We start from the raw sequence: 24170 nt of genomic DNA, 5'->3' as shown, positions 1-24170 counted from the left end.
CATTGGTTTTGTTTTGTTTGTGTTCTTTTACAACTGCTACTCGTTTAAAATGTCTGCTGACACTGAGTAAATTGGTTGGTTGAAGACATTGTTTTCAGATTAACATACAGAGGCTCTTTCCGCAGTTTATTTCTTATTCGGATCAAATAATGTTCTAGCTGTTTGTTCATTTTGTCGTCTTCCTTAAATCTGAAACTGAGGCTTGTCTATTTATCTTAGATCATTAGGTCCAGAGAACCTATTACTCAGGGGAGCCACCTTGAAGAACACTGACAAAATATATGGTAAATTTGCATGTCTTATTAAGGAAATAATGTAATTGTGTGAAGCACTGGAGAGAATTACAGTGCCTTTAAAAAAATATTCAACTACCCCCAATAAAATAAAATATTTTATTTTACAACATTGAAGCACAGTGGATTTAATTTGACTGTTTGACACTGATCAACAGAAAAATACTCTTTCGTGTCAAAGTGAAAACAGATCTTTATAAAGTGTTCTAAATTAATTCCAAATATAAAACACAAAGTAATTGATTGCATAAGTATTCACCCCCTTTAATAATCATCATTGGTGCAGCCAATTGGTTTTAGAGGTCACAAAATGAGTTAAATGGAGATCACTAGTGTACAGTCAAGGTGTTTCAATTGACTGTAGTAAAAATACACTTGTATCTGGAAGGTCCAACTGCTGGTGAGTCAGTATCCTGGCAAAAACTACATCATGAAGGCAAAAGAACACTCCAAGCAACTCTGCAAAATTGTTATTTAAAAAGCACAAGTCAGGAGATGAATACAAGAAAATTTCAAAGTCACTGAATATCCCTTAGAGTACAGCTAAATCAATCATCAAGAAATGAAATTAATATGGCACAGCTGAAAATCTGCCTAGAGCAGGCCATCCTCAAAAACTGAGTGACTGTGCAATAAGGGGACTTGTGGGGGAGGCCAGCAAGAGATCAGTGGCAACTCTAGAGGAATTAATGAGATGGCTGAGATAGGAGAGACTGTATACAGCAACTGTTGCCCGGGTGCTTCACCAGTCACAGCTTTATGGGAGAGTGGCAAAAAAAAGCCACTGTCGGAATAAAAAACTCTCATGGAATCTCAGCTAGAGTTTGCCAGAAGGCTTGTGGGAAACTCAGCTGGAAGAAGGTTCTATGGTCTGATGAAACCAAAATTGAACTTTTTGGCCATCAGACTAAACACTGTTTGGCATAAGCCAAACACCACACATCATCAAAAACACACAACCCCTATGGTGAAGCATGATGGTGGCTGCTCATGCTGTGAGGATGCTTCACTGCAGCAGGCCCTGGAAGGCTTATGAAGGTAGAGGGTAGAATGAATGCAGCAAAAATACAGGGAAATCCTGAGTAGTCTGCAAGAAAACTGTGACTTGGGAGAAGACGTGTTTTTCAACAAGACAATGACCCCAAGCATAAAGCCTAAGCGACACAGAAGTGGCTTAGAAACAACAAAGTTAATATCCTGGAGTGGCCATGTCAAAGTTCAGACCTCAATCCAGCTGAGAATTTGTGGCTGGACTTGAAAAGGGCTGTTCACTCACAATCCCCATGCAGGCTGACAAAGCTTGAACAGTTTTGTAAAGAAGAATAGAGACAAATTGCATGTCCAAATGTGCAAAGCTGATAGACACCTATCCACACAGACTCAAGGCTGTAATTGCTGCCAAGGGTGCATCTACTAAATACTAACTTGCAGGGGGTGAGTACATGCAATCAATTATTTTGTCTTTTATATTTGTAATTAATTTAGATCACTTCATAGAGAACTGTTTTCACTTTGACATGAAAGAGTCTTTTTCTGTTGATCAGTGTCAAAAAAAGCCAAATTAAATCCACTGTGATTCAGTGTTATAAAACAATAAAACATGAGAACTTTGGGGGGGGGGGGGGTGGCAGCGGCAAATACTTTTTATAGACACTGTATATGCAAATTGTATACAATTTTAAAAAATGAGGCACTTCATATTGAGGCTATTTTATGATCATTGTGTAAAGCTTGCATACACCAAGATGAAATAAAGCCACTTTTCAAATTGTAAATGTTTGTGCTTGTGTGTGCTGAATAGTTAACACTGTTATGTGGATTGCAGGTGTGTCTATATATACTGGGATGGAAACCAAAATGGCATTGAACTACCAAGGAAAATCGCAGAAACGATCAGTGGTGGAGAAGTAATTGTTCTATCATTCCAATTTATAAATATTTTTTGTGGAATTTTGTAGTTCTTATTCTTAACAATTTTGGGTGAAAAGGTTAACAAATTTGTGCTAAACCTGAGTGAAATTGGAGATTTAGATTTAGCACGTGCAGGTGATCTCCGAACTGCTGCCATTACAGCATGGACACTCCACTTTGGAGAGTTCACAAATTACTACCAAAAATTTTTGACAGAATTTGTGTGTCAATTTTTATGTTAAGTTTTCCTTTATTGGCATATGGGGATGATACAGCCTCACTGTAGAGCAAATCACAATACAGACAGTTTTCAGGCAATGCCCTCCAAACCCCCCCGTAACATGGAGGTTACCTGTATTCTAACTGAGCATTTATAACCAGTTGTACATATCAGTACAAATGAATTTGGTAGTTATTTTGGAAACACAGTAAAATTACCTGTCATTGGAAATTAAAAGATGTACAAAGCTGCAACATCAATTTATATCACATTTTGAAAATTATTGTGCAGTAATTTTAATGAGAACATCAAAGATATCCTCTTCCTTCGAAGAACGGGATTTCCCTTGCTCCACCATTGATGCTGCCCTCACCTGCATCTCCGCCATTTCCTGTTCATTCACGATCATCCCATTTTCCTGCCGCCTTAACAATGAGGACAACACTGGCAAGGACAACAGTTCCTCTTGTCCTCACCTTATGAGTCTTCATATTCAACACATCATTCTCAACACCTACTACCATCTTCAATGGGATCCTCCCACCAAACACACCTTTACCTCTCTCCACGTTCCACTTTTCATAGGGATAAGTCTCTCTGTAATTCCCCTGTCCATTTGACCCTCCCCACTAATCTTCCACTTGGCACTTATCTATGTAAGCAACAGGAATGCTACACCTGTTGCTCACCTCCGTTCAGGGCTTCAAAAGGTCTATCCTGGGGTGGCAACGCTTCATTTGTGAATCTGTTGAGGTCATCTGTTGGGATGCGTCCTTCACTACATTAGTAGACATGACGTAAATCGGGGTACTAATTTGTCGAGCGCCTCCACTGCATCCGACATGTCAGTCACTGGCCTCCCCTTTTGCTCTGGTGCCCCTCTTTCCCTTTCTACCATGCTCCACTCTCCTCTCCTGTTAGATTCCTTCTCCAATCCTTTACCTTTCCCACACATCTTTACTTATCACCTAACTAGTCCTCCCCCTGGAAGAAGTGTCTCCACTGAAACATTGACTGTTGCTGATGTTACATTTCCGTAGACGTTGCTGAACCTCCTGAGTTTGTCCAGCATTTTGTGTGTGTTGCTCTGGATCTTTTGTGTTGGTCCTTTTACTAAAAGGTTTATAGAATGTTGCTGAGAATTACCTACAAGTTATTGTCTATGTATATGTCTTAGACTGGCACTTTAATGAAAATTGAAGAGGAAATGTAAGAGAAATTTGGAAATGCAGGAGAGAAATGCTTCTGGGGTAAAGACCCTGAAAGATGAGTTGGTATGCAGCAGGACAAAAGAAAACAGCTGTGAACCTGGGGATATAAAGTCTCTGGAGAGCAGAACGTTGAAATGCTGAACCACAGAACAGATTGGGTAGCTGTGCAGAGAACATTGGAAATCAAAACTACAAACAAGGGATTCTGCAGATGCTGAAAATCCAGAGCAACACAGAAAATGCTGAAGAAATGCAGCAGGTCAGGCAGCATCCATGGAAGAGAATAATTAAACAGGCCCTTCAAGGGGATGATGCCAGAATAAGAAGGTGGGGCAGAGAAGGAGCACAAGCTAGAAGGTGAAGCCAGGAGGGTAGGGGAGGAGAGATGAAGTGTGAATCTGGGAGGTGACAGGTGGTAAAGTAAAGGGCTGGAGAAGAAATCTGATGGGGAGGAAAATGGACCATGGAAGAAAGGGAAGAGGAGGTGGTGGGCAGCAGACGAGAAGAGGGAGGCCAGGGTAGGTAAATGAAGAAGAAACGATAACTGATAGCAATAGACACAGATTTTGTGTTTGCACATATACCTGGCACAATAATGGAAGTTACTTTAACCATTTTTTGTTGTTTTGTTGCAGGTCTATTAACGTGTTTTTAATTGTTTATCTGGGCATATTGATCAGTAAATCTTTGATAGGCACTGCAATGAAGTACGTCTGGCAACATGACCCTGCAAACGATGAACCATGGTATAGCTTAAAAACAAATAAAGAAAGGAATACAAATAAGGTAATGGAATAAGTAAAATTAAAGCATTGGTTTGTAGTTAAGTGTAGAAGATTTGTATTAAACCTACTCATGATGATTTTTATGAGGTAATTTTTTACACCTTGGCAGTTGAGGGTGATTAACCATCTTACTGATTCTGTATTCTTCAGTTCACGAGGTGGAATTATATTCATGAATTTAAAATTATATCAAATACTCAAGACACATAACTCTAAACCACAAAACACTTTTAGTTAGAGATACAGCATGGTTACAGGCCCTTCCAACCCAAAGAGGTTGCACTGTCCTATTACTGCCATGTGACCCATTAACGTTCTAACCATATGTCTTTGGAATGTGGGAGGAAACTGGAGCACCTGGAGGAAACCCATGTGGGAGTATTACAAATTCCTTACTGACAGCAGTACAATTGAACCCTGGTTTTTGGCAGTGTAATAGCATTACGCAAACCACTGCACTACTGTACAAACAAGCTGGATGAACTCAGCAGGTCGGGCAGCATCCGTTGAAATGAGCAGTCAACGTTTCGGGCCGAGACCCTTCATCAGGACTGAAGATGGAGGGGGCAGGGGCCCCATAAAGAAGGTGGGGGGAGGGTGGAAGGTGCCGGGTGAAAAACCAATCAGAGGAAAGATCAAGGGGTGGGGGAGGGGATGGGCAGGAGAGGTGAAGAAGGAATGTAAGGGGAGAGCACTATGGGTAGTAGAAGAAGGCAGAATCATGACAGAGGTGATAGGCAGCTAGAAGAGGAGGCAGAGTGAAAGTGGGATGGGGAGGATGAGGGATCAGAGGAATGGAGGGAAGGTTGGGAGTCGCGGGGAGGATAGGGGGTAGTAGAGGAATAAGACGAGCGGAAGGACCCAGCGGCAGTAAGAGCGGTTCCGGTCTGGATAGGGTCAGGATCTCGGTCTGAGCTGGATCTAGAGCTGTGGGTGTCGGAGCCTGTGGCCTGCAGGGCGCCAGAATCAGAAGCGAGTGAGTCCATGGCATGCCGGGGGTTGATGCCCATGTCCAGGAGGCCGTGGTTCCATTCGGGGTTAGAGTCAGAGGTGGATGGGTCTTCTCCGCCACAGCAGACAGGATCTCCCGGTTGCCACCCACTCCAACTCATACCCAGACGGTATATGAAGTGTTGCTCCTCCAACTTGAGTTTGGCCTCATCGTGACAGTAGAATGGGAATGTGAAGGAGAGACCGGGACCGCTCTTACTGCCGCTGGGTCCTACCGCTCGTCTTATTCCTCTACTACTTCCTATCCTCCCCGCGACTCCCAACCTTCCCTCCATTCCTCTGATCCCTCATCCTCCCCATCCCACTTTCACTCTGCCTCCTCTTCTAGCTGCCTATCACCTCTGTCATGATTCTGCCTTCTTCTACTACCCATAGTGCTTTCCCCTTACATTCCTTCTTCACCTCTCCTGCCCATCCTCTCCCCCACCCCTTGATCTTTCCTCTGATTGGTTTTTCACCTGGCACCTTCCACCCTCCCCCCACCTTCTTTATGGGGCCCCTGCCCCCTCCTTCTTCAGTCCTGATGAAGGGTTTCAGCCCGAAACGTTGACTGCTCATTTCAACGGATGCTGCCCGACCTGCTGAGTTCATCCAGCTTGTTTGTACGTGTTGATTTGACCCCAGCATCTGCAGTGTACTTTGTGTTTACTGCACTACTGTGCTGTCCGCTTTCACTTTAAGTTTTACCTTAAAGTTATGAATAAATTGGATTTCCTAGCCAGGATTTTTTCCTGGAATAGTTAATTATTTCAAAGTTGTGTTATACCTTCATAATTAAGCAGCCAATGGTCATGATTTATTTATTTAGAGAATAGTCCTGTCTGGCTCTTCGAGCCGCACCATCCAGCAACCCCTGACAACCCCGATTTAACCCTAATCTAATCATGGGACCATTTACAATGACTAATTCACCTACCCGGAATATATATTCCCTATTGCAATTTTCTTGAAGAAACAAAAGCTATTTGACACACCACACAATATAAAAAGCTTTTGTATTTAAAGGTATCAGTATGGAAACTGCACCCTTGTGTGTATGCAATAAAAACTGTATGTGCTTCTGTGTTTGATCTGTTAACAGTTTGTCAAGATGTTCACTGACTTCCTCTCCTACATGGTACTCTTCAACTTCATCATTCCTGTTTCTATGTATGTTACTGTGGAGATGCAGAAATTTTTGGGGTCTTACTTCATTACTTGGGATAAAGACATGTATGATGATCAGTTGGATGAAGGTGCATTGGTGAACACATCGGATCTCAATGAAGAGCTTGGTCAGGTCTGTATCAGAATACGTTCATGTTTGTTCCTTTGTGATATGATTGTAATGTTTGTGATGTGTAGCCACTTTCAAGAAACTATAAACTTGGACCCAAGGTCCCTCTAAACCAGGGGTGTCAAACTCATTTTAGGTCACGGGCCGGATTGAGCAAAATGCAGCTTCATGCGGGCCGGATCAGTCGGACGCATGCGAACGCAGCTTTCGTTGCCTCTGTTTTTTCAGCCTGCTCTCATGTGTCTCAGTCTCTGCTATAACTACAAAGTGTTTCACTTTACAAATTCCGTTTCTTATGAAGAAGCCTGCCGAGCAAGCCTGCCGAATAAACACTAAAACCCCTGAAAACCTGGTACCTGAATAAACTCAGCATTAGCCATATCATACGCCATAGGCGCTTCGATTACTGGGGCCAGCTTTAATAGTAATTAGATATTATCTCGCGGGCCAAAGATAATTCCACCACGGGCCGGATTTGGCCCGCGGGCCTTGAGTTTGACATATATGCTCTAAACTGTTAAGGGTCTTGCTTTTGCCTTTGATTTGATTTGCTCTGATGAGACTGAAATAAATGGAAGCCTGATGGTCAACAGACTTGCTGGGCAGAAAGGCATGCTTTTGTGTTCTATGCCCCAACAACTCCAATAACAATTACCTTGTAAAATACGTTCTTGTACAGGGCTATTTTGTGTCAAGTATGCTTTTTTGCATTGTTAACGGGCTTCAATAGACTCTTAGATAGGTACAGGGACAGTAGAGAAATGGAGGGCTATGTGGGAGGAAAGTGTTAGATTGACCTTGGAGTAGGTTAAAATGTCAGCACCACATCGCGGACTAAAGGGTTTATATTTTTTTCATTTAGAGATACTGTGTGGAATAGGCCCTTCTGGCCCTTCAAGCCGCAGCGTCAGTAACCCCCAATTTAACACTAGACCAATCACAGGATAACTTACAATGACCAGTTAACCTACTAACTGGTATATCTTTGGACTGTGGGAGGAAACCAGATCATCCGGAGAAAACCTACACATTCCACAGAGATGATGTACAGCAGGGGTTCCCAACCTTTTTTATGCCATGGACCCCTACCATTAAACAACTGGTTTGTGGACCCCAGGCTGGGAACCTCTGATGTACAGACTCCTTACAGATGCCTTCAGAATTGAATTTTAAACTCTGACACCCCGAGCTGTAATAACATTGTGCTAATCACTACACTACTGGCTTGTACTGTTCTGTGTTCTAAGTTTGGATTTAACATTTAAAATTACTTAGTTTCTACTAATTTCTAATCTCAGGTTTCATTGTTTTTCAGCTGCTAATCCTTTCCGTAAGAATTAATTTTCCTTTATGTAGATTAAATGCTTTTTACAATAATCAGCTTCAAAACAGTTCATATTGCCTACCGTCACCTAAGTTGAAAGTGTGTTCACCTCCCATCTTGCTGCTTACAGGTTCAGTATGTGTTCACTGATAAAACAGGAACACTGACAGAAAACAACATGGAATTTATTGAATGTTGTATAGATGGATTCAAGTATAAACTCATAGGAAATGCAGTGTCTGTTGTGGATGGCCTTTCTTCAACTGACGGTCCTCATAGTGACATCTGTGGGATGGCTGGAAAGGTAACAGTATTTGTAGTTTTAAATATTGTTGTAATTGACAGTGTGTAAGTATGACACGCACAATATGCTGGAGGAGCTCAGCAGGTCAGGCAGCAACCATGGAGAGAGATAGAGTTGATGTTTTGTGCTGAGACCCTTCATCAGGACTCATTGTGATCTCCAGCATCTGAAGAATCTATTCTGCTTATAATGTATAAGTACCATGCTTTTGCAGTGAGTCTAGCAACAAATTCAGGATTATCATTTAGCTTACTACATCTGTGCCAATGATAGCTGCTATTTATGTAATATAATTCCCCAATTTTATAACAATGGTTTAGTTTATTGGATTGTAATGTTCATTCCCCTCCGGATTTGCTGAGCTCCTCCAGCCTTTTGTGTGTTTCTTTAACAACAAATTGTTTCTTTTGTTCACATATCTATCCAGTAGGATAACAACAACCAGCTTTAGGGATGGAGACTCTAAAGTTCAGGAACCGTTATTACCCCTCAACCATCAGGCTCCTGCGCCAGAGGGGATAACTTCACTCCACTCGTCCCATCACTAAATTGTTTCTCCATCCTATGAACTCAACTTCAAAGACTCATGCTCTCAAGATTTATTGCTTATTTATATTTGCTGTGAATGTCCACAAGAAAATATATTGGAACACATGTGCTTTGATAATAATTTGAATTTTAAGCTTTGAACTTTGGAAGCTATGCAGTTCATCTTTCCAAGTCCCTTTTAGGCACTGACGTTGGAGCAGAATTCAGCTTGTGCAGGAGAGTGAGGAGATAATCAGAATTACAGGGAAGTAGTTATCTCTATGACGCAGGAGACGAGTAGCTGGGTGACTGTCAGGAGAAATTTGAACAGGCTGTTAGCGAAGAGCACCCCTGTAGTCATTCCCCTCAATAATAAGTATACCATTTTGGATACTGCTGTGGAGGATGACCTCCTGGGGAATGCCACGGAGACCAGGTTACTGGCACTGAGCACGGGTCCGTGGAGCAGGAGAGGAACAGACAAGAGATTCTGTGGACGTGAGCGGTAAACCTGGATGGTATGTTGTCTTCCAGGTGCCAAGGTCAGAGGTGTCTTGAATCGCATCAGCTGCATTTTGGAGGGGGAGGGGAGCAGCCAGATGTCTTGATACATGTTGGTACCAATGACTTAGGAAGGAAAAGCAAAAGAGATCCTGAAGAGAGAATTTAAGAGAGCTAGGCAGAAATCTGAGAAGCAGGACCTCCAGGGTTGTGATTTCTGGATTGTTGCTTGTGCCACATGCCAGTGAGGGTAGAAACAGGATGATTTGGCAGATAAATGTGTAGCTGAGAAGCTGGTGAAGGGGGCAGGGCTTCAGATTCTTGGATCACTGGGATCTCTTCATGGTGAGGTATGACCTGTACAAAAGGGACGGGTTGCACCTGAACCCAAGGGGAACCAATATTCTCACAGACACGTTTGTTAAAGATGTTGGGGAGGGTTTAAGCAAATTTGGCAGGGGCGTGGGAACAGGAATGAAGGGATTCAGGATAGGACAGATGGTAAAAAGCAAAGATAGTGTGCAGCCAAACTGTCAGGAAGGGCAGGCAGATGATAGAACAAAATTGCAGCCAGCAGGGTGGGTATCAGTGCATTAGGGATGCAGAATCAAAAAGGGTAGTAAATACAGTACTCAGCGTTATATCTCAATGCCCAGAGTATAAGAAATAAGGTGGATGAACTTGTTGCACTTTTACAAATTGCCAGGTATGATGTTGTGGCCATCACTGAATCATGGCTGAAGGATGGTTGTAGTTGTGAGCTGAATGTCCAAGGTTATATATTGTATTCGGAGGGATAGGAAAGTAGGCAAAGGAGGAGGTTTCGCTCTGCTGGCATCAAATCAATAGAGAGATGTGACTTGGGATCGGAAGATGTCGAATCCTTGTGAGTTGAGTTAAGACAGTGCAAGGGTCAAAGAACCCTGATGGCAGTTATATACAGGCCTCCCAACAGTAGCTGGGATGTGGACCGCAGATTACAATGGGAAATAGAAAAGGCGCGTGTGAAAAGGGTGTAATGTCATGATAGTCATGGGAGATTTTAACATGCAAGTTTTTTGGGAAAATCGGGTTGGTGATGGATCTCGAGAGTGAGTTTGTTGAATGCCTATGAGATGGCTTTTAAGAGCAGTTTATTGTTGAGCCTACTAGGGGATCAACTATACTGGATTGTGTGTTATGTAATGAACTGGAGGCGATTAGGAGCTTAAGGTAAAAGAACTCTTAGGAGGCAGTAATCACAATATGATTGATTTCAACTTGAAATTTGATAGGCAGAAACTAAAGTCTGGCTTAGCAGTATTTCAGTGGATTAAAAGAAATTGCAGTGGTATGAGAGTGGAGTTGACCAAAGCAAATTGGAAGGAAAAGCTGGCAGGGATGTCAACAGAACAGCAATGTTGTGAGTTCTGGGGAAAATTAGGAAGGTGCCGGATAGATGAATTCCAAAAACAAAGAGAAAGGAATACAGTAACGGAGAAGGTGCTCAAAAAGCTGAAAGAGGTTGAGGTAGAAATTGTGGAGGCCTTTCAAAAATCATTGGACTCAGGCATGGTGCCAGAGGACTGGAAAATTGCAAATTGTCACTCTACTCTTTCCAAAAGGAGGAAGCAGCAGAAAGGAAATTATAGACAAGTTAGCCTGACCTCAGTGGTTGGGAAGATGTTAGGGTCAATTGTTAAGGATGAGGTTGTGATGTACTTGGTGACACAGGACAAGATTAGACAAAGCCAGCATGGTTTCATTCAGGGAAAATCTTGCCTGACAAATCTGTTGGAATTCTTTGAGGAGATTAAAAGTAGGATAGATAAAGGGGATGCAGTGGATGTTGTATATTTGGGCTTTCAGAAGGCCTTTGACAAGGTGCCACACATGAAGTCACTTACTAAGTTAAGTGCCCGTTATATTACATGAAAGTTACTAGCATGGTTAGACCATTGACTGGTTGGTAGTCAGCAAGTGGAAATAAAAGGATCCTTTGCTGGTTGGTTGCCAGTAACTAGTGATATAACACGGTCGGTGTTGGGTCCGCTTCTTTTTATTCTGTATATCAATGATTTAGATGATGGAATAGATAGCTTTGTTGCCAAGTTTGCAGATGATATGAAGATTGGTGGAGGGGCCGGTAGTGTTGAGGAAACAGGCAGGATGCATGGTAATGTACTTTGATAGAAGAAATAAATGTGCAGACTATTTTCTAAATGGGGAGAAAATCCAAAAAATATGAGATGTAAAGGGATCTGGGAGTACTTGTACAAAACAACAGTAAAGGTTAACTTGCAGGAAGAGTCGATGGTGAGGAAGGCAAATGCCATGTTAGCATTCATTTCAAGAGGTCTAGAATACAAGAGTAGGGATGTGATGCTGAGGCTTTACAAGGCACTGGTGAGTCCTCACCCTGAGTATTGTGAACATTTTTAGCCTCCACATCTAAGAAAAGATGTGCTGGCATTGGAAAGGATTCAGAGAGGATCACAAGGATGATTTTGGGAATGAAAGGGTTATCATGAGAAAAGCTTGGCTCTGGGTCTGTGCTAGCTGGAATTTAGATGGACGGGGGTGGGATCTCATTGAAACCTTTTGAATGTTGGAAGGTCTGGACGGAGCAGATGTGGAAAGGATGTTTCCCGTGGTGGGGAGTCTATGACAAGAGGGCACATCTTCAGGATAGAGGGGCGTCCATTTAAAACAAGTGTACATAGTGTCACTTTATGGACATACCGTCTATACATATATATATATATATATATAAAAGCTATCTTATTTATGTTTAATATGTTTTATTTAATGATTGTGTTCTTTATCCTGTTGTGTTTTGTCCGCTACCTCAGTTGCAGAGTAACAATTATTTTGTTCTCATTTACATGTGTGTACTGGAAATGACAAACAATCTTGAGTCTTGAATCCAAATTTATGTGTGTAAGTTGAGATCTCACTTTGGTACAATTAATGTGCTTTCAGGAAAAAGAAGAGCTGTTCCTTCGTGCGTTGTGTTTATGCCACACGGTTCAAGTAAAAGAGGAGGACAAAGTAGATGGCTTGGTAAAACAGCAAGAGAGCGAGTGCACGTACACTGCATCTTCTCCCGATGAAGTCGCATTAGTACAAGGTGCTAAGAGGTAAGAATCCAGACATGGGGTCAAAAAGAATAAGACCATACAACATAGGAGCAGACTTAGGCTATTTAGTCCATTGAGCCTGCTTCACCATTCCATCTTTTTTTTAGTGTGCCACACTCTGCCAGAGCCTCAGCAACCACTTTTTTTTTCCAAGTGGTTGTCTTGGAGGAAAGATTCTGTGAGTGGTCCCCCACGCCCTTCTCACAGCGCAGGGTTTTTTGTTTACAAGGCAGGCTGAGTTGTGAGCTCAACCCAGCAAACTGCCTTTTCCAAAAGTTTCATTCTGGAAAGTGCTTCCTGACGACCACTTCCACAGTATGATGTTTATAAGTGTTCTGCAGTGCTTTCTTTCTCAACATAGCGTGTTTTTGTACTTGACAAAATAGGTTTTATAAAATCAAGATTCAGTGTTGCATCAAAATGTAACACTAAACTACATCATTTGCATTAACAACCAACGTACCTGAGGGTGTATGGGGGAAGCCTGCTTATGTCAGCACACATTCCAGTGCGAGCAGTGTTATTCTATTAATAACACAACACCCAACAGAATCAGGAACCAAAGTGTGCGCACAAATAACAAAGGCATAGAAACATTCAGTCTAAATGCAGGCAAATAGGATGAGTGTAGATGGGCTGAATGGTTAGCATGGGTATTGTGAGCTGAAAGGTCTTTTCTGTACAGAACAACTCCGTGACTTAATATAATGAAAATGAACTGGTCTTGATTTTAAACCATTAATTCCTGTAATTTAGATTTTGGGATTTTGACTTTGATAAAGAATTGTAACTTTTTCTTGAATTTTGACACCATAAACATTATGAACTGTGTCTAAACAACACAAAATGTGAAGGAACATAGCTGGGCAGGAAGTGTTTATAGAAAAGAGTACAGTTGACATGTGTTGCTTGGATTTCCAGCATCTGCAGATTTTCTCTTGTTTGTGATTGAATGAACTGTATCTATTATACTTGACGTTCTTTGTCATCCAGGGCACCAAAATGACTGCATTTACTGTATTCGTAGCCAGTACAAGGGTGATTCACTGATTATGGCACATCTTTGTGCCTAGTCAATTCACACAGGAATTTTCTTTAATCGAGGCTGGTAGATGATTGATGGTGTAATTATCATGGTAGAAAAATATACTGAAAGCAGGAGGCTTAGAGGCTTAGAGTTTACGGTCAATATGCAATTTGAGATTAAAACTAAAAAATTGCTGGGAATGTTCAGCAGTTCAGGGAGCATTTGCAGTGAGAAATGGAGTTATCACTTAAGGTTGCTGACCCTTCATTTGGACTAGGAGGAAGAAAACGTGCTTTAAGTTGCAGAGAAGGCATGGTGGAGAGAATATCTGACATTGTGCAGACCAGTTGTGGTGCAGCTTGTTGTTTTATATTCTACTCCCCTCGAATTGTATGCCAACATTGCATTCGCTTTATTTACCACACACTCAGCCTGTGAATTAACCTTCTGGGAGTCTTGCACAAGGACTCCTAAGTCCCTCTGCACCTCTGATATTTGAATTTTCTCCCCACAACTTACTAATGTGTACATCTTTGGAACGTGGGTGGAAAACAGGAACCCAGAGGAAAGCCATGTGATCATGCAGAGAACATACAGACTCCTTATGGACAGCAGCACTGAATGAGTCCTGAATGGTGATTGCTGGTGCTGTAAATTGCTTGTGCTACCGTAACCTGGATCCAGGTTTGATCCTGAGCTTGGGTGCTCTGTGCGCAGTTTGCACATCTACTCTGTGACCTTGTGGATAACTGCAGGGTTGTCTCACATCCCAGACTTACTGGCTGCTTGTTTGCTTGCTTGACTTCTGTAAGTTACCCACGTAGATAGGTGGCAGGAAAAGTGGGAATGTTGATGGGTGTGTGAAAGAATGCAAGTTACCTGGGAGCAAAGATAGCAGTGAATGGGATTAACAGCAATATATTCTGAGAGCTAGCATAAACTCGATGACCTACACACACAAAATGCTAGAGGAACTCAGCAAGTGAGGCAGCGTCTATGGAGAAAAATAAATGAGTCAATGTATATTTATCTGTTTGGAGATAGCTTGCAGGACAGGCCCTTCCAGTGGGTCGCTGAAGCACACTGCCCAACGACCCACCTTTTTAACTCTAGCCTAATCATAGGACAGTTTACAAACTTCAGTTTACCTAATGTTAAGTACCCCGTAACTGGGTCACTTACCAGCAAAGATAGAGAGGTCCGTTGAAGTCTGATGGTACTATTTTTAACGGTATTTATTGATAAAAATACACAAAAATAATATCAATGCAAACATACATATAATATACGTCGTCAATACTAAATCTAAAAGCGCAGGTATAATAATAATCAATAAGAAATAGCTCTATCGTTGCCTAGGGGATAATGTATTGTCCTTTGGAAATATAAAAGTCACTTTAGTTCATTCAAGCTGCAGCTTTTGGTTGGAGAGAAAGTAGGAGGTTTAACTTGCCCATTCCTTTTATGATGTCAAACCTTCGAGAGTCATTGGGGGCCTTTGTTGTTAGCTAAAGCCGTGCTTCCGTGGTAAAGGCCCACCAATTCCGAGGCAAATGGAAAAGGACGCACGTGGGCTTTTCCACCGGCTTTCGCTATTACGCTGTTACAGGAGTTCTAGCATTTCTTCTGGTGCGTCTGAAGGGGCTGTTCTCCAGACCCTCTTTTATCCTGACTCAGAGGGTCTCAGATGTCAATCAGGTTGGGATGATGCAATCCCTCCACCAACCCCACTCGGTTCATTGCCTGGGGGCTTCGATGAATCGTACAGTGCTCAATACACAATTCCGTCTCCAAGAGACAATAGCCGTTATCAATGGTTCCGCCTTTCGGAGGCCAGGACACATTCCAAACTCTTTGTGGATTCTGCATGTCTTTCTCTCATTTCCTGGGTCTCCTGACCTGACTTAATAGCGATCTTGCGATTCTCAAAAAGGAGGGGTGGGGGGGAAGCACAGGCGTAACACTAATAATCAGTACATCTTTGGAATTTGGGAGGGAAGCGGAGCACCCAAGTAAAAGCCACATGGTCACAAGGAAACTGAGCAAACCTCCTTACAGACAGCGCCAGAATTAAACTCTGAAATCCAGAATGCCCTGAGCTGTAAAAGTTGTGCTACACTACCATGGTGCCTTGCTGTGGCATCTCAGGCCAAAACCAGCCAAGTGGCCACACCTTAATACTGAGAAAATATGGCAAAGTTTTCTAAATGCTGCAGTTGATTCAGTATCAAATGTACCAAATGGAGAGAGAAATTACTGGATCTGGAGTGTACGTAGGAGAAAATGACAAAAGGAATGGAGAGAGAGGAAACGGTGCTCGAATTGAGACGCAGAATGCGGACACTGTGGAAATCTGAACAAGAAAGATGCTGGAAATACTCAGAAAATTGGATTGTATTTGAAGAGAGTGTGATGAACAGTTAATGTTATAGATATATAAACTTGTCCATTTCTGACAGCTTCAAGAATAGGTAGTCATCTGAACTCGTTGAAGATGACATGAATAGTGATGCCTGCACGGTATCAGTAAAAACTGTAGAGCCTCAATCTTACTTTGTACTATTGGACAAAGACAGAAGTCAGAATGATCGTAACGATCATACATAATATACAGTGTTCTGACTTTGTTAGTAGTTCAGAGGCTTAATCTTCCTTGTTTACCAAGAAAACACTTGTTTATTTTCCATAATAGGTTGGGCTTCACCTTCAAAGGACAGGAGAAAAACTGGATGAAAGTTCAGAACAGAGACAAAGAAATTGAAATGTATGTATTTCCTTCTCTTTGTGAAATTTTTACATTTTTGTAAACCGTATTATTTAACTAGTTTGTATTTCTTTCATTCAATGTGAATTGATTTTAATAATTGATAATCATCATCTTGTGCCATGTAGTATGACGTGCGCAATCATGGTCTCATGACCATAATTGTTCTTAACAACTTTTTCTGCAGAAGTGGTTTGCCATTGCCTTCTAGGCAGTGCCTTTGCAAGATGGGTGACCCCAGCCATTACCAGTAGTCTTCAGAGATTGCCTGCTTCAGTGGTCACATCACCGAGACGTGTGATATCCACCAGCTGCTCATAAGACCATTCACATCTACTCCCATGGCTCTGTGTGACGCCGTTCAGGGAGGGGGACAAGACAGGCGTCCAAGGGTGACCTGCAGGCTAGCAAAGGGAAGGAGCGCCTTACACCTCCTTTGGAGGATATGTACAATTGCAAGAAAAAGTTTGTGAACCCTTTGCAATTAGCTGGTTCGTGACAAACACAATCTGCCTAAACTAATAACACACAAACAATTGTACTATCAATATCAAGTACACCATTTAAACAATCACAGTCTAGATTCAAAATAGTAGGTGAACCTCTGGGGTAATACCTTCTGCAAAAGCTATTTGGAGTCAGGTGTTCCTATTTGGAGGTGTGGGTTGGAGAGGTGCCCTGCCCTGTAAAAAGGACACACAAAGCCAGGTTTCTGATACAGCCTGCTCTTCTCAAGAAAGATCTGTTTATGTGCACCATGCCTCGATCAAAACAACTTTACCAGGACCTGAGAAGAATTGTAGAGATGCATGAAGCTGGAAAAGGCTACAAAAGTATTTCTAAAGACCTGAGTGTTGATCAGCTCACAATAAGAGAAATTGTCTACAAATGGAGGAAATTCAGTACAGTTGCTCCTCTTCCTATGAGTGGGTGTCCTGCAAAGATCATACCAAGAGCACAACCTGCTGTGCTGAAGGAGGTGAAAAAGAACCCAAGTGTAACAGCAAAAGACCTGCAGAAATCTCTAGAACTTGCTAAAGTCTCTGTTCATGTATCCACTATAAGAAAAACATTGAACAAGAATGGTGTTCATGGAAGGACAACACAGCCAAAGCCACTGCTTTCCAAAAAAGCATTGCTGCATGTCTCATGTTTGCAAAAGACATTCTGGATGTTCTACAATGCTTCTTGGACAGATGAGACAAAAGCTGAATTTTTTGGCAGAAGTGCGCATTGCTATGTTTGGAGGAAAAAAGGTACCACACACCAACACCAAAACCTCATCCCAACTGTGAAACATGGTTAAAGGAGCATCCTGGTTTCAGGTTGCTTTGCTGCCTCAGGACCTGGTCAGCTTGCAGTCATTCAGGAAACAATGAATTCAAAACTAAATCAAGACATTTTACAGGAGAATGTCAGGATAGCAGTCCATCACCTGAAGTTAGTAGAAGTTGAATGATGCAACAAGACAATGATCTGAAACACAAGAGTAAATCAACAACAGAATGGTTTTAAAAAGAAGAAAATTTGTTTGTGTTTGGAATAGCCAAGTCAGAGTCAAGATTTTAAACCAATTGAGATGTTGTGGCATTACCTGAAGAGGGTTGTTCATGCAAGGTCTCCCAGAAATATTGATGAACTGAAACTGTTTTTGTAGTTTGGCCCTATGGCTCAGAAGGGTAGGGAAATGGAAGAGGATAGCAGCAGTGATAGGGGGTCACATAGGTGATTCTGTGGATGCAGGAAAGAAGCACAGATGCTACTTTGCCTCCCAAGTGCCAGTGTCCAGGATGTTTCTGATTGCATCCACAATATCCTGAAGTGGGAAGGAGAACAGCCAGAGGTCATGGCACATACTGGTACCAATGACATAGGCAGGAAAAGGGAGGGGGTCCTAAAAGCAGACTACAGGGAGTTAGGAAAGAAGTTGAGAAGCAGGACCACAAAGGTAGTCATCTCAGTATTACTGCCTGTGCCACGTGACAGTGAGTATAGGAATAGAGTGAGGTGTGGCTGAGGGATTGGAGCAGGGTGCAGGGATTCAAATTTCTGGATCATTGGGACCTCTTTTGGGGCAGGAGTGATCTGCAAAAAAAGGACGAGTTCCACTTGAATCCCGGGGGACCATTATCCTGGCAGGGAGGTTTACTAAGGCTATTGGGGAGTGTTTAAATTAGGATTGCTGGGGGGGGTGGGAATCAAACTGAAGAGACGGAGGAAGAGGCAGTTGGCGCACAAATAGAGAAAGCTTGGAGACAGTGCGAAAATGATAGGTGGTAGAGAAGGGATGCACTCAGACCAATGGTTTGAGATGTGCCTATTTTAATGCAAGGAGTATTATGAATAAAGTGGATGCACATAGAGTATGGATCATTACTTGGAGCATTGATGTTCTGATCATTACAGAGACTTGGATGGCTCAGGGGCAGGAATGATTATTTCAAGTGCCACGCTTTAGATGTTTCAGAAGGACAGCGAGGGAGGCAAAAGAGTTGGAGGCGTGGCACTGTTGATCAGAGATAGTGTCACGGCTGCGAAAAGGACAAAGGCATGGAGGGATTGTCTACAGAGTCTACAGATGGAAGTTAGAAACAGGAAGGGGTCAATAACTCTACTGGATGTTTTTTTATAGATCACCCAATAGTAACAGGGACATCGAAGAGCAGATAGGGAGACAGATTCTGGAAAGGTGTAATAATAACAGGGTTGTCGTGGTGGGAGATTTTAATTTCCCAAATATTGATTGACATCTCCCTAGAGCGGGGGGTTTAGATGGGGTGGGGTGGAGTTTGTTAGCTGTGTTCAAGAAGGTTTCTTGACACAATATGTAGATAAGCCTACAAGAAGACCTCAGATCTCTCAGTGGGAGAGCAATTTGCAAATAGTGATCACAATTCTATCTCCTTTACCAGAGCATTGGAGAGGGATAGGAAGAGACAAGTTAGGAAAGTGTTTAATTGGAGTAAGGGGAAATATGAGGCTATCAGGAAGGAACTTGGAAGTATAAATTGGGAATAGATGTTCTCAGGGAAATGTATGGAAGAAATGTGGCAAATGTTCAGGAGATATTTGCATGGGTTCTGCATAGGTACATTCCAGTGAGACAGGGAAGGGATGGTAGGGTACAGGAACCATGGTGTACAAAGGCTGTTGAAAATCTAGTCAAGGAGAAAAGAAGAGCTTATGAAAGGTTCAAAAAACTAGGTAATGATAGATAGATAGATAGATAGATACTTTATTCATCCCCATGGGGAAATTCAACATTTTTTCCAATGTCCCATACACTTGTTGTAGCAAAACTAATTACATACAATACTTAGTAAAAATATGATATGCATCTAAATCACTCTCTCAAAAAGCATTAATAATAGCTTTTAAAAAGTTCTTAAGTAGTTTACTTAAATACATTAAATACAATCAACCCCGGCACTTTAACAAATCTTACTCCTGGCGGTTGAATTGTAAAGCCTAATAGCGTTGGGGAGTATTGACCTCTTCATCCTGTCTGAGGAGCATTGCATCGATAGCAACCTGTCGCTGAAACTGCTTCTCTGTCTCTGGATGGTGCTATGTAGAGGATGTTCAGGGTTTTCCATAATTGACCGTAGCCTACTCAGCGCCCTTCGCTCAGCTACCGATGTTATACTCTGCAGTACTTTGCCCATGACAGATCCAGAAAATTATAAGGCTAGTAGGAAGGAGCTTAAGAAAGAAATTAGAGCCAGAAGGGGCCATGAGAAGGCATTGGCGAACAGGATTAAGGAAAACCCTAAGACATTCTACAAGTATGTGAAGAACAAGAGGATAAGATGTGAGAGAATAGGACCAATCAAGTGTGACAGTGGAAAAGTGTGTATGAAACCAAAGAAGATAGCAGAAGTATTTAATGAGTACTTCGCATCAGTATTCACTACGGAAAAGCATCTTGGCGATCGTAGGGATGACTTGCAGCAGACTAGAAAGCTTGAATATGTAGATATTAAGAAAGAGGATGTGCTGGAGCTTTTGGAAAGCATCAAGTTGGTTAAGTCACCGGGACCAGATGAGATATACCCCAGGCTACTGTGGAAGACGAGGGAGGAAATTGCTGAACCGCTGGCGATGATCTTTGCATCATCAACGGGAACGGGAGAGATTCCAGAGGATTGGAGGGTTACGGATGTTGTTCCATTATTCAAGACAAAGAGTAGAGATAGCCCAGGAAATTATACACCAGTGAGTCTTACTTCAGTGGTTGGTAAATTGATGGAGAAGATCCTGAGAGGCAGGATTTATGAACATTTAGAGAGGCATAATATGATTAGGCTTTGTCAAAGGAAGGTCGTGCCTTACGAGCCTGATTGAAGTTTTTGAGGATGTCGCTAAACACATTGATGAAGGTAGAGCAGTAGATGTAGTGTACATGGATTACAGCAAGATATTTGATAAGATATCCCATGCAAGGCTTATTGAGAAAGTAAGGAGGCATGGGATCCAAGTGGACATTGCTTTGTGGATCCAGAACTGGCTTGCCCACAGAAGGCAAAAAGTAGTTGTAGACGGGTCATATTCTGCATGGTGGTCGGTCACCAGTGGTGTGCCTCAGGGATCTGTTCTGGGGGACCCCTACTCTTCGTGATTTTTATAAATGACCTGGATGAGGAAGTGGAGGGATGGGTTAGTAAATCTGCTGACGACACAAAAGTTGGAGGTGTTGTGGATAGTGTGGAGGGCTGTCAGAGGTTACAGTGAGACATTGATAGGATGCAAAACTGGGCTGAGAAGTGGCAGATGGAGCTCAACCCAGATAAGTGTGAGGTGGTTCATTTTGGTAGATCAAACGTGATGACAGAACATAGTATTAATGGTAAGACTCTTGGCAGTGTGGAGGATCAGAGGGATCATGGGGTCCAAGTCCATAGGACACTCAAAGCAGCTGCACAGGTTGACTCTGTGGTTAAGAAGACGTACTATGTATTGGCCTTCATCAATCGTGGAATTGAATTTAGGAGCCGAGAGGTAATGTTGCAGCTATATAGGACTCTGGTCAGACCCCACTTGGAGTACTGTGCTCAGTTCTGGTCGCCTCACTACAGGAAGGATGTGGAAACCATAGAAAGGGTGCAGAGGAGATTTACAAAGATGTTGCCTGGATTGGGGTGTATGCCTTATGAGATTAGGTTGAGTGAACTCGGCCTTTTTTCCTTGGAGTGACAGAGGATGAGAGGTGACCTGATAGACATATATAAGATGATAAGAGGATAGTCAGAGGATTTTTTTCCAGGGCTGAAATGGCTAGCATGAGAGGGCACAGTTTTAAGGTGCTTGGATGTAGGTACAAAGGAGATGTCAGGGGTAAGTTTTTTACGCAGAGAGTGGTGAGTGCCTGGAAGCGAGTGCGTGGAAGCGGCAGCTGGCAACGGTGGTGGAGGCCGATATGAAAAGGTCTTTTAAGAGACTCCTGGACAGGTACATGAAGCTCAGAATAATAGAGGGCTATGGGTACCACTAAGTAATTTATAAGATAAGGGCAGGTTCGGCACAGCTTTGTGAGTCGAAGGGCTTGTAATGTGCTGTAGGTTTTCTATGTATGGCGGAATGGTCTAAAATTTCTCCTCACTGTTGTGCAAATCTGATGAGCAGCTACAGGAAACATTTGGGGATTATTGCTGCTAAAGGAAGTTCTACTTGTTATTAAATACAAGAGTTAACATATATTTTTCTAGCCTGGACTGTGAATGATTAAACAATGGGTCCAATAAAGACATAAAAAGTACGATTGTTTGACCAGAAGATGCAGGAACAGAGTTAGCCCATTGGCCCATTATGTCTTTGATGGGTTTATTACTTGTTTAGGCAGATTATGTCTGTCTATCATTGTGACAGATGATCAGACAACATTTTGAGTAATTAATGCAGAAAACCAGGCAATTGCAAAGGGTTTACAAACTTTTTCTTGCAGGTATCCCTGCACCCTGCCACTTGTAGTTGATGATGCAATATCCATTAAAACTTAGCACTGACATGAGCTGAGGCTCAGAAGGGTAAGGAATTAAAGTGGCTGGCAACAGTAATAGGGGATTATATAGTTTGGGGGACAGATAGATGATTCTGTGGACATGAAAAAGAAGCGCAGATGGTAGATTGCTTCCCTGGTATCAGGGTCTGTGATATTTCTGATCATGTCCACAATAGGGAGCTTGAACAGCCAGAGGTCGTGGTACACATTGGTACCAACGACATAGGTGGAGAAAGGGAGGAGGCCCTGAAAACAGAATAAAGGGAGTTAGGATAGAAGCTGAGAAGCAGGGCTTCAAGGGTAGTAATCTTGGGATTGCTTCCTGTGCTACACGACAGTGAGGTTAGGAATAGAATGAGATGGCAGATAAATGCATGGCCGAAGAATTGGAGCAGGAAGCAGGGATTCAGATTTCTTGGTAATTGCAACTTCTTGTGGGGCTGGTGGGACCTGTACAAAAGGGACAGGTTGCACTTGAATCTGTGGGGAACCAATATCCGTGCGGGCAAGGTTGCTAAAGCTGTTGGGAGTGGTTTAAACTTATATGGCAGGGCGATGGGAACCAGTATGATAAGCTGAGGATGAGCCAGCAGGTTTCTAAGTTGATGATGGGTGTAATATGAATGTAAGGAAGGACAAGCCAGTGATTGGATACAAATGCAGACAGTGCAAAGAATTAAGTTGCACCACAGAGGCAAAATTCAAAAGGGCAAACTATACAGGATTGAAGGTGGTGTATTTAAATACACATAGTATTTGGAATAAGGTGGATGAGCTCGTGACTAATTGAGAACCTCTCAACCTCTGCATAAAATATGCCCATTGACGTGGCCTCCACAGCCATCTGTGGCAATGAATTCTGCACATTCACAGCTCTCTTCCTAAAGAAATTCCTCCTTATCGCTGTTCCTAATGGATGTCCTTCTATTCTGAAGCTGTGCCCTCTGATCTTAGACTTTCCCGCCACAGATCAAAGATGCTTGTCAAAGGGAGGGGGAAATGTTGTAGGGAGGGTTGAAATAAGTCAAATATTTCTAACATCAGGGTAGGGCAAAGCGAGAAAACAGACAAAAGGTATGGAAAGTTGAAAAGCAGGTCAGAGCTTTTACTGAAACCTAACTACTGGAAATCCCCAGCAGATCAGGCAGCGACCTTGGAAAGCAAAACACTGAACTGGTTTTATGATAAATCACTTTTCAGCAGAACTAACCAGTTTTGGTTTTTGCAGTGTAGTCACCTTATTGACATTGATTTCTCAAGTTTAGAGGAGACCACAAAATGAGTCTTGGTTGTCTGTCATATCTAACAATGAAAGGGGAGCTGTGTGGGAGAACTTTTAAAATGGAAAAGCCATTGCATTGGGGCAGTTCCACTCTCTCAATCGTCTGTGTCCAGTGTTACAAGTAGCCCTCACAACTAGTGTCTTCCTTGGTTACAGTGGATAACCATGACTTCTTTTGAACCTTGGTATGCTCTTCGCTTTCCATGATTGCATTGCCAAACCACTTTCCTGGCAGTTAGGTTTCTCTGTTGGTCTTATCTGCCTAGTCTTTCAGAGCTGACTTCATCATAGGTACCAACTTCAAAATACTAGATTAGGAGAAATGCAAGTGCACTTCAGCTTCACTTAAAAGGACTGCTTGGGTCCCTGGATGATAAAAAGGGGCAAAGTAAAAATTATGATGTTTAATTCCCTGAATTCAAGCTTCAAAGTCTGAAAGAACATTTATTATTATATTTATTTTCAATTACAGGCAGCCACAAAGCAAGAAACCCAGAGAACCCAATTTTTAAAAAAAAAAATCAAAACCACTGCACAGAGAAAGAGAAAAAAAAACCCAATCATGCAAATAATAGAATCAGAATCAGGTTCAATATCACTGACATATGTTGTGAAA

The 24170-nt window shown here is 42.3% G+C and overlaps 1 protein-coding gene across 9 annotated transcripts in view; it reads left to right on the top strand.

The window, feature by feature from the left end:
- Positions 1 to 24170, top strand: part of atp11c (ATPase phospholipid transporting 11C) — a 198870-nt gene that overhangs the window by 103202 nt on the left and 71498 nt on the right. For 8 of the 9 annotated variants that reach the window (XM_073057764.1, XM_073057765.1, XM_073057759.1 and 5 more), the window contains exons 9-15: positions 220 to 284; positions 2119 to 2200; positions 4271 to 4421; positions 6513 to 6710; positions 8162 to 8335; positions 12326 to 12483; positions 16203 to 16274. In XM_073057764.1, coding sequence (XP_072913865.1) covers positions 220 to 284; positions 2119 to 2200; positions 4271 to 4421; positions 6513 to 6710; positions 8162 to 8335; positions 12326 to 12483; positions 16203 to 16274 — 900 coding nt within the window. The remainder of the gene's footprint in view (positions 1 to 219; positions 285 to 2118; positions 2201 to 4270; positions 4422 to 6512; positions 6711 to 8161; positions 8336 to 12325; positions 12484 to 16202; positions 16275 to 24170) is intronic. The other variant, XM_073057768.1, reaches the window with a different exon arrangement.

Source organism: Hemitrygon akajei, chromosome 10, assembly GCF_048418815.1.
Source record: "Hemitrygon akajei chromosome 10, sHemAka1.3, whole genome shotgun sequence".
Lineage (NCBI taxonomy): Eukaryota > Metazoa > Chordata > Chondrichthyes > Myliobatiformes > Dasyatidae > Hemitrygon > Hemitrygon akajei.
Note: the sequence above shows the minus strand (reverse complement) of the source record. Positions and strands in the feature narration are given on the sequence as shown.